Genomic DNA, 10,919 nt, shown 5'->3' with positions numbered 1-10,919 from the left:
AGAATCTCAAACAGGATTCCCCACTGAGTGCAAAGCCCAAAGTGGGACTCAGTCTCATGACCCTGAGATCATGACTTGAGCCGAAAGTAAGTCAGACACTTAACCGACTGTGCCACCCAGGTGCTCCAGAAATATGTGGTATTTTAATTTGAATACCATAAATGCTATTCTACTCTCTCATTTTTCAATTTTTTTTTTTTTACTCATAATATGTCTGGATATTTTCCTCTTAACTATTACATAGTATTTCAAATTATAATATACTCTGATTATGCAGTCATATAAAATGATGGACCTTAATTTCTAATTTTTCATTATTAAAAATATTCAAAGGATTCTTTGAGCATCCTTGTACGTGCCTCCTTGTTCTTCAGTGCATAGTTGTTTCTTTAGGTGAGATATAGTTACATAGAATTGCTGGCTGGTAGAGAGTAGACACTTCCAAACTTAATAAAAACAGCCAGACCACCCCTGACAATAGCAGATACACATGTTTACACTTAACACTAGCGATGGAAGAGATCGTCTTCTTTCCCATACCTTCTCAATATTTGAGACCCTCAGTCTTTGAAATGTCATCTGGTTGGGTGGATGAAAATTGTATTTATAATTTCACAGGTAAATACTCAGTTTGATTGGTTTCTATGTTTTTTGCCATTTATATCTGTGTGTGTGTGTGTGTGTGTGTGTGTGGTGTGACTTCTGTATTCTTAACCTTCATCCGTTCACTTTTTTCAGTGGGTTGTTTGTATTTTTCAACTATTCTGAATAATAAGTATTTGTCTATTAAATGTGTTGAAATTCCCAGTTAACAGTGCCTCTTTTAAGTACCTTTCTAACAATTCCCTGATGATGGACTTTTCTGAGGCATGAATGTTCCATGGAATGTTCGTGATAGGTCAGTTGTTATGAAAAATAAGAAAGGCAAAAAGCTTACAGCGTCTCAATGTAGTAAACAGGAAGACACGATGGTATACTTTGAGTACTCTGTGAAAGGGAGTATTTGAATTGTCCCTTAAATAGTCATTTGACTATTTCCAACAGATGTGATAGCTGAGAAGAAACATATTAATTTATTTGCATAGATGTGTATTAGCTTTGTTCTGGGGGGCAGAGGGAGGGGTTGACAGCTCTGAGGAACAACAGAAAAAACAACAAAACAAAATACTTCCTGTGCTCCACTCTAAACTGCTGCAGGAAAGATCTTATTGAGATGTACAAACCAAATGTTGGCCAGGTTGGCAAATAACCTCAAATTGAGAGATCAAGGGCGATTTAATTTCACAGTTGATATTTTCAGTGAACCTTGAAAGATGGTAATATTTAGACAAGCTGAAATGAAGAAAAAAGTACAGATGGAAAAGTACATGGTAACCTGGGGACTGTGAGTAATACTGTTCAGCTGAAGCACATAGTGTTTAAAGTGAGGTGCTTGGAAATGTTGAGGTTCACACTGTAAATTCACGTGATATGCTTTCGTTTGTTCTCAGTAGGAAATGGGAGGAAGCACAGAAGGTTTTGGATCAGAGAAGGAGTCTGACTGGAACTGTGCTTTAGGAAGATTAATCTGGAAGCAGGGAGTGCAGGGTTAGATCTGGGAGGATGCTGGAAAAAAAGTCAGCAAGGAGGCTCTGCATCTATCCAAGGAAAAGCTAATTGAAAGCCCATTGTGGGGTGATGGAAATCCCAGTGCTGAGGGAGAAGTGAAACATAGAAGACCCGATGAAAGCAGAATAGACTTTATTTGAACATTTTAAACCTCTAGCTGATGCCATTTCTAAAGCATCTTCAAACATTTTCAGCTTTGAAAAAGTGAAGGAATATATGGTCCTATTGCTTCAGGCTTCTTTCTTATTTTAATCTAATTATTACATTTAAAATATTTACTTCGATGACTTAGGATTCTTACTACCCCTTGATGAAGGAAAGAGTCAAGTTTTGATTTTATGGCTCTAGAGATATGACTTGGACTTTCAATGTGACCTCTTCTTAAATGTGATTTCAAGTTGCTTTTCTGTCCTTCCCTGTGGTTTTTCAGCACCCCAATATGGAGGTGGCACTGGCTGGCTGGCTCTCTTCTTTTTAGTGGCAGAGCCCAGTAGTTTGTAGACTATCAGACCATCTAACTCAAGGGGTTTAAAATGTCACACAGTCCAATGACCATATAAGGAAAAAAATTTTTTTTCCTGAGACCATATTGCAAAAGGAATCACGTTTTGTTTAGTATAACCAAGTTAATATCCCATGTAGAATTCTATCCCGTCCCTCCATTCCTATACCCTCAGGGTAGGATTCCTCTCATTTTTTTCTCTCCACCAATGATTCAAGGTCTGTCTAAAAGCTTCCCTGGGGGCCTCTGGTTCCCAGTGATTTTTCTCTGGGCTCCTATACAACTTATTGCTTATAATATTCTTTTGACACATAACTTACACTCTCTTGGGACATTGTTTATATTGTATTGAAGTTAACTTTATATATTTATCAATTTGTTTCATCATGGGAAATTCTATCTCCCTAACTAGATTATAAATTCCCAGAAGGTAAGAATTTAGAGGTTTGGCAAACTCTATTCTAATCCTAGTTCCAGTTTTTATTTTCCTTAATGATCCTTCAGAGTTAAGGGAAAGATACCCCACATTTAGAGATTTTTTTTTTTTTTTTTTTTTTTTTTTTTTTTTACAAAATCAGCTTAGCTGCATTGTGTCCATTTGACCAATGTCACAATATGGACAGAGCTTATAAGGAAGTGACTTGCTTAAAGTCCGATTATACATTTTCTTCTAAAACCCGCAATTGCCAGTTGCTTTAGTAAATCAGCATCCTGCCAACTGCCACCAGTGGTGTGGCCAGCCTCCCCAGACGCTCTCAGCTGCCACAACACTCCATATCCTCCCACGTCATTAACTAGGTGTTCTGATTGCCTGGATCAATCCCATTATGCTTTGCTCCTCTGTTGACATCAGTGACCATCAGGAATTCAAGACCTGATTCTCCAAGATCATTAGACCAACTTCTAATCACTCTACTTTCCCAAACCCATGAATGGTGCAATATGTGCACCATTTATTTTCTTGGCCCTTATTTCTCTCCTTACACAATCTATAGTCCATAATCTAGCATCTCCAATGCATGTGAACACAATTATAATAAGCCATGGATAATCAGAGTGCAGAAGTAAAGGCATTCTGAATTCAGGTTATTTGTTTAAACTACCTGTCTCCCTGGTACTCACACACTGAAAAATGTCTTACTTGTTTTTTAATTAAAGTATCTTGGATCAAAGTGTCTGAATCAGGGTCTCTACCATTAAACATGCCATCATGTTGTAATAGCTTCTCTCCTAAAACAAAACAAAACAAAAACAAAAGCAGAAACTCACTTGACTCCTTGTCTTCTTTAGGCTCTGCCCCATAAATCTCTCCTTGACTACAAAACTCCATCAAAGACTTGTATATTTTCAATCTCTGCTTTCCTTTTTTATATTGAGGTATAATTGACATATAGCATTATATTAGTCTCAGGTATACAATGTAATAATTTGATATTTATATATGTTGTGAAATGATCAACGCAATAATTCTAATGAACATCTGTCACCACACATCATTGCAAACTTTTTTTTTTTTTCTTGGAATGAGAACCTTTTAAGATCTACTCTTTCAGCAACTTTCAAGTATGCAATACAGTATTATTAACTAGTCATCCGACTGTACATGACATCCCCATGACTTACTTATAACTGGAAATTTAGAGCTTTTAACAGTCTCTGCTTTCTTATTTCCTTTCACCTCCTGTACCCCCATTACTATGCTTTCTGCCACACTTCACAGAAACTACACTTTCCACAAGTGACCAATGGTCTTTTCCTCAGAAGATATATGGTCAGTTTTCATCCTCATTTTACATGAGTTATCAGTTACTGCGCACACATGATCATTTCCTCTTTTTATTTTTTTGAAAGATCTTATTTATTTATTTATTTATTTTAGAAAGAGAGCATGTGTGAATGAGAGTGAGAGCAGAGGCAGGGGCAGAGGGAGGGGGAGGGAGAATCCCAGGCAGATGACATGGGGCTCCATCCCAGGACCCTGAGATCATGACCTGAGCTGAGACCAAGAGTTGGACGCTCAACCGACTCATCCACTCTGGTGCCAGTACCATTTCCTCTTTTTAAAAAACATTCTCTTCATTTGTATTTTGAGATAGCCCATGCTCCATTCTCATGGGATTTCCTCTTCTCTGAAAATTTCTTTTCAGAATCTTCCTCAACTTCTCTTTGACTCTACCTGTGAATGTTGGGGAGCCCCAGGTATCAGTTTTCCGTGCTCTCTTCCATCTGTATGCATCCAAAGCACATGCCGTCGACAACCACATTCGGGTATCTTGCCTGACCTTGCCCTTGAGTTTTCAGCCCCAAAACTAAAAGCTTATTGGACAGTTCCTTTTGGATGAATAGTAGTTACAGAAAGCAAACCTGTCCAAAGGAGAATTTTTTCTCCCCAAATTCATTCTTTTCTAGCTTACATGACATTTCCGTTTGCCCAGTTGCCTTGGCCAGAAAATACCAGAAGTCATTCTTGAATCTGCTGGTTCTTTCACTTGTAGTATTTAATCCATCCTCAAGTCCTGCTGTTCCCACCTTCAAAGTATGTGTTCTCCAGCTAGATCTCAGTCCTCATAGACCATTCTTGGCAAAGCCAGCCTCCCCTTCTCCCTGAACCACACAGACAACTTCATATCTGGATTCATTATTTCCTTCCTGTCTATCATTTTCTTATGACTTGCCCAAACATTAGACAATATGGCATTTTTAAAACATAAAACAGATCGCGTTATTGCTCTACTCAAAACAGTGACTTCAGACAAACTTACACTTTGGCGGAATGTAAATGTAAATGAAGCCACATAATCGGGCTGATTTACCTCAGACACCAGACACTCCCCCCATCTCCCCACCGTGGTCTGTGTGGTGTTTTCCGGTGGCAGAGTGGCCTTCTTTTCTTCTTCCCAGGGCTATTTTTATTCCTGTTCTCTCTACATATGAAGCACTTCCCTGTGATCTTCCATGGCTGCCTCTGTACTTCATTCATAACATAACGCGAATGCTACTTTAAAAGAAGTCTTTCTCGGCCACCTGGTTGAAGCAGTCTCATCCTCTCTCCAACTCATCAGTCTGTCACTTCCCCATTTAAAAAAAAATTTTTTTGAAGTTTTTTATTTAAATTCCAGTTAGTTAACATACAGTGTGGTATTAGTTTCGGGAGTACAATACAGTGGTTCAACCTTTCCATACAACACCCCGTGCTCATCACAAGTGCACTCCTTAATCCCCATTGCCTATTTAATCCATTCCCCCATCCACCTTCCCCCTGGTAACCATCAGTCTGCTCTCTGTAGTTAAGAGTCTGTTTCTTGGTTTGACTCTCTCTTTTTTCCCCTTTGCTCATTCGTTTTGTCTTAAATTCCACATATGAGTGAGATCATATGATATTTCTCTTCCTCTGACTGTCATTTCACTTAGCATAATTCTCTGTAGTTCTATCCATGTCATTGAAATGGTGAGATTTCACTCTTTTTTTATGGCTGAGTAATATTCCGCTGTGTTTATATACCACATCTTCTTTATCCATTCAACACTCCATCGTCTCTCCAGTGTATCATGCTTCAGTCTGTCACTTAACCCATTTTTGGCTGAATAACATTCATTAAGGCATAAAGGTAATATATTTAATGTTCTATTTTCAGTTTCCCGTGCTAGAATGTAAGCATTTTGAAAGAAGGTTCATCATCTTTGGAATCTATTCCCATTTCTTAAAATAATGCCCTACAAATAAATAGGTGCTCAATTTATTGATCAGCACTGTAATCTGTAGCTAAACAAGGACTAAAGTCATAAGTTTGGGGCACCTGGGTGGCTCAGTCAGTTAAGCTTCTGCCTTGGGCTCAGGTTATGATCTCAGGGTCCTGGTATTGAGTAGTGTGGGGCTTCCTGCTCAGTGGGGAGCCTGCTTCTCCCTCTGCCCCGCCCCTGCTCATGCTTTCTCTCTCTCAGTTAAATAAATAAAATTAAAAAAAAATGAAGTGCGTAAGTTTGACTTCCAGTCCTGGGAACTTTCTAAACTAATGTGTTTCTATAAGTGGAAAGGAGCAGGAAAGATAGGAAGGAGTGAAAAAAGGAAGAGAGAATGGAAGGAAGGAGGGAAACTAAAAGGGAAGAAGGGGAAGTATCAGAAAAAGAAGGAAAGAAAGAAGAAAGGGAAGGAGGAAAAGAGGGAAGGGTAAAGAGGGGAAATAATTGGTTGTCATGGTCAGTTTTCAGTCTCTCCCTATTCCTGACTACAGGACAGCTCAGTTTGGAGGAATTAGTCCACAATTCTGGCTTTGTTTTCCTTTTCTTATTTGATCACGTTGGCACTTCAGCATCATTCTGGTGGTTTTACACAGAAGGTGGGCTTTTTATGCAGATTTCACATAACTAAATATTTGTCACTTTGGCCAAAGTTGGATTTTTTTTTCCTAAGAGTCCTGAGCTAAATGATTTTAAATGGACCCAGTCAGTATATATAATGAGTGATTATGAATCAGATTGAAATGTAGATGCTCCCTCTGGTGGTTTAATTTACAGGTGTTCTAAAATAGCAATGCAGAATTAAGATGCCACTTATAACAAACTGGGGGTTGCAGAAGGGAGGGGTGGAGGGATGGGGTAACTGGGGAATGGACATTAAAGAGGGCACAGGATGTGATGATCACTGGGTGTTATACGCAACTAATGAATCATTGAACACTACATCAAAAACTAATGATGGGGGCGCCTGGGTGGCTCAGTCGTTAAGCGTCTGCCTTTGGCTCAGGTCATGATCCCAGGGTCCTGGGATCGAGCCCTGCATCGGGCTCCCTGCTCTGCGGGAAGCCTGCTTCTCCCTCTCCCACTCCCCCTGCTTGTGTTCTCTCCCTCGCTGTGTCTCTCTCTGTCAAATAAATAAATAAAATCTTAAAAAAAAAAAAAAAAACTAATGATGTACTATATGTTGGCTAATTGAATTTAAATAAATGATTTTTAAAAATATCCCACATACAAGATCTTAGAAATGATATTCTGCTTCACTCTGTCTGCCCCTCCCCCCTTCCTCTTCCTCCTTCTTCTCTTTTACTTTTAAATATAAAATGAGTCAGAGGGGCGACCTTTATGATAATATCTACTGAAATCTGTATAGGGAAGCAACTTCTGGAAAATTAGAAGGAAAGGCAGGAGAAGTCAACCAGTCAAGGCCAAACATTCTTTGGGAAAAGGGCCTTCTTCACTCTTTTCTGCCTATAGAGTAAACATATCTTTACTCTTACAAAGCGGAGACAGTAAGGTGTTTTCTTCCTTACTCAGCTTTAACATTGTTTTATTTGCTTTTTCCCAGGAACTGGGCACCTTGTACAAACTTAGAATTCTCCTTATGGCTAACTTACATTTAAAAGTACTGCTTTATGGAGTCTTAATAATTTATAACTTACTATAAATATTCATTGTTGCAATACTAGAATGTACTAGTGTTTTAAAAGTGGTATTATGGCTATAACTTTCCCATCTTTTCCACAGCTGACTGCTGGAGTTATTTATACCTTGAACTTCAAAGTAGCATGCATATTATTTAGATGGTGATTGTTCCACAGTTACAGGGTATGATATTCTGTAATCACTTGGTTTCTCACTTCCATTAATACAAACTTAGCAAAATCTTTTATAATAATATACTATCACCATGCCGTAATTCTAATCCTCACGACGTTGATATTTCTCACCTAAAGTAACTTTGAATGGGAAAACATCTGACTTACTAATGGAAATTGTCAGAAAAATAGGATATATTTTATAAATGACTCCTTTAAGTTCAATTTTCCTGAAATTCATTTCTGATCATATGATTTGACTATATTATTACTCTTGCTTAATTAATATGGTTTAATTATTATTTATTTAATTAAACATTTTTAAACATTTATAGGGATGCCTGGGTGGCTCAGTTGGTTAAGCGGCTGCCTCCGGCTCAGGTCATGATCCTAGGGTCCTGGGATTGAGCCCCGCATCGGGCTCCTGGCTCTGCGGGAAGCCTGCTTCTCCCTCTCCCTCTGCCTGCCGCACCCACTGCTTGTATTCTCTCTCTCTGTCAAATAAATAAATCAAATCTTTAAAAAAATTATTTAGACATTTATCAACATTAATTCAGCATGTTTTTATATGTTCATTGAAGTATATGATGCATTATATTGAAGAATATACCAGGAACATGCTTTGGGTGGAATCTACCTGATTCAAAGATTGAGTTCACAAATTATGTTATAATGTAGGGGGACACTATCATGTGTATCTATAGGATGAGAAGATATATACTTTTGTCAAAATACAATGACACATGAAGGAAATTCATTGATAACTTAAGGAAAATTAAACAAGATTTTTATGTTTTAAGGGTTTTACCTATCTGCGTGCTCCTTTTATTACTTGCATGTAATTATAATCATTTCATTACAGGCATCAAAGCAGATGTAAGCAATGATAAAGACTATGATGTTCACAACAGTTTGCGCAATCATTAAAAGATATGTTATTTAGTCAAGCCTGATTTTGGCATTGTATTATTTACAGTTCTCCAGATAAATATATATATGGAGAGATTTATTATGAGGAATTGCACATGTGATCATGGAGGCTGAGAAATCCCACTATCTGCTGTCTGCAGCGTGGAGACCAAGGAAAGCCAGGAGCATTTAATTCAGCCGGAGTCTGAAGGCCTGAGAACCAGGGAATCTGATGGTGTGAATCCCAGTCTGAGGGCAGAAGAAGAGGAGATGACATGTCCCAGTTTACTCCATGAGGCAGGGAAAAAGACGAATTCCTCCTTCCTCTGTCTTTTGTTCTATCCAGGCCCTCAGTAGATGGTATGATGCCCACGCACATTGGTGAAGGCAGTCCTCTTTGCTGAATCCACTGACTCAGATGCTAATCTCATCTGGAAATATGGTCACGGACACACCCAGAAATAATGTGGAATCTTGGCACCCTGTGGCCAGTAAAGGCACAATTAATCATCACAGGTCTTCAATATGCAGTTATAGTATCATGATTAAAAGCAATCTTGATCAGTTGCATCTAACATGGAAAGCACAGAAGGTGATATGAAATTTTTAATAACTTTAAAAAGTTATTTGCAATGCCAAAATAACATTTATTCACTAAAGTATTTTAATAGGCAATTTAAAAGTATGTGGATTAGGGCACCTGGGTGGCTCAGATGGTTAAGTGTCTGCCTTCGGCTTAGGTCATGATCCCAGGGTCCTGGGATTGAGCCCTGCATCGGTGGGGACTCTGATTCTCCCTCTCCTTCTACTGCTTCCCCGACTTGTGCTCTTTCACTCTCTCTGTAAAATAAATAAATAAAATCTTAAAAAAAAAGTATGTGGATTAGAAAGTTTTTGATATCAACCATGGATTTTAAGTGCAACCACAGATCCCTAGCAATATGAAAAGCCTTTTTATATTGAAAACAAATCTCTTTTTAGAGAAAATATTGAGTATTCATAAATCCAAGAAAATCCAATATATTGTCAGTTGTGATATTTATAATGAAATCTGACAGAAGTTTGCTTTTCTAATTCTGCTAATCAGGTATTTGATCAAACCAAAATTATTTTGCTGTGTAGTCTTTAGCTCCGGAAGCTACTGAATCTTACGTGACTCTATCACAAAGTTGGAACTTGGGGGTTGCATCAGGGGAGGACTTCTATTTCATAAATTTAGTTATCCTAAAATCAGGTCAGAAATCAAATTGTCTAATATCCTTGCAATTCTTTCTTTCTCCCCACCTCCATTAGTTTGCTGGAATCTTAAAGGGAATAACAGCCGTGTTTCCCTCATCCATTTCCACATGCAAAGGAAAAACGAGCCTCTGTGGTCTATTCATAGATGTCGATCATCTTCAATCCAAATTATATTATTCACATAGGACCCTCAGGAACCAGGTCTTATAGAATATGAATTCCTCACAGTAGCTAAGAAGATGTGAATAACAAGACCGCTAGTTAGTATAAAGAAGGGACTGTTGATTCAATAGCAGCAGAAAGACTCATCCACTAACTAGAGTAGCCTTAGCACAGTTATATTCCTGCTTTGGGCTTCAATTTTCTCACCTCTAGATCAAGGTCGGATGCCTTCTCAATGACTGCCAGCTCTCTTAGTAGTAGAGTTCTCCCTCCCGCCTTCCCTCTCTTCCTTCCTTTCCTCCCTTTATCCTTTCCTTCTCCTCTTCCTCCTTTCCAGTCCCTCTTCCTTCTCCTCTTTGTTTCCTGGTGTATTTTCAGAGTTGTTTTTCTCCTGCTAAATGATTTTCTTTCTGACCTTCTTGGCATTCTATATCCATTTTGTTATTTCACCATTTTCATGGTTTTAACTCTTTGCCCTACAGAGGTGATTCTACTCATTAACTTTCTTTTTCTCTCCAATCCATCATTTAGAACTACCTTTTAGAATTACCTCCAATTCAAAGTTTTAAATGAGAATTTATCTCCTGCTCTAACAGATAACCAAAACAATACACTTATTCTGCCTTCTAACTTCTACACATTGGTGATTGGATCTTTTTTCACCCTGATTAACAGATTCAAAACTGCTAACAGCTTTAATTCTCCTTCTTTTTTTGCCTCTTACAGTGATGGAGCATCCATCTCTGCTTCATCCTCTGAACCGGATTGCTTAGTAAGCACTCACAATACCTCCACATTCATTGCTTTTCAATTGGTAATATTCTAAACATGTTTCTCTTCAATAATAATAGTAATTATTATTATTATAACATTTTAAAAGATCATTGCAAAAGAAGTGGAGGCTCTGCTTATGGAAATCAAATGAAAATGAACAATCGAAGTTGTTC

At 38.1% G+C, this 10,919-nt stretch overlaps 1 protein-coding gene across 1 annotated transcript in view; it reads left to right on the top strand.

Annotated features, from left to right (window-relative positions):
• Positions 1–7,754: 7,754 nt before the first annotated feature.
• Positions 7,755–10,919, top strand: part of LOC118009637 (glypican-5-like) — a 176,601-nt gene continuing 173,436 nt past the window's right edge. The window contains exons 1-2 of the mRNA XM_035003786.1: positions 7,755–7,759; positions 10,699–10,786. Of these exons, the coding sequence (XP_034859677.1) occupies positions 7,755–7,759; positions 10,699–10,786 (93 nt within the window). The remainder of the gene's footprint in view (positions 7,760–10,698; positions 10,787–10,919) is intronic.

Source organism: Mirounga leonina, unplaced genomic scaffold, assembly GCF_011800145.1.
Source record: "Mirounga leonina isolate KUSES-001 unplaced genomic scaffold, KU_Mleo_1.0 Mir_127, whole genome shotgun sequence".
NCBI classification, from domain to species: Eukaryota; Metazoa; Chordata; class Mammalia; order Carnivora; family Phocidae; genus Mirounga; species Mirounga leonina.
This window is presented reverse-complemented; position numbering and strand designations above follow the sequence as displayed.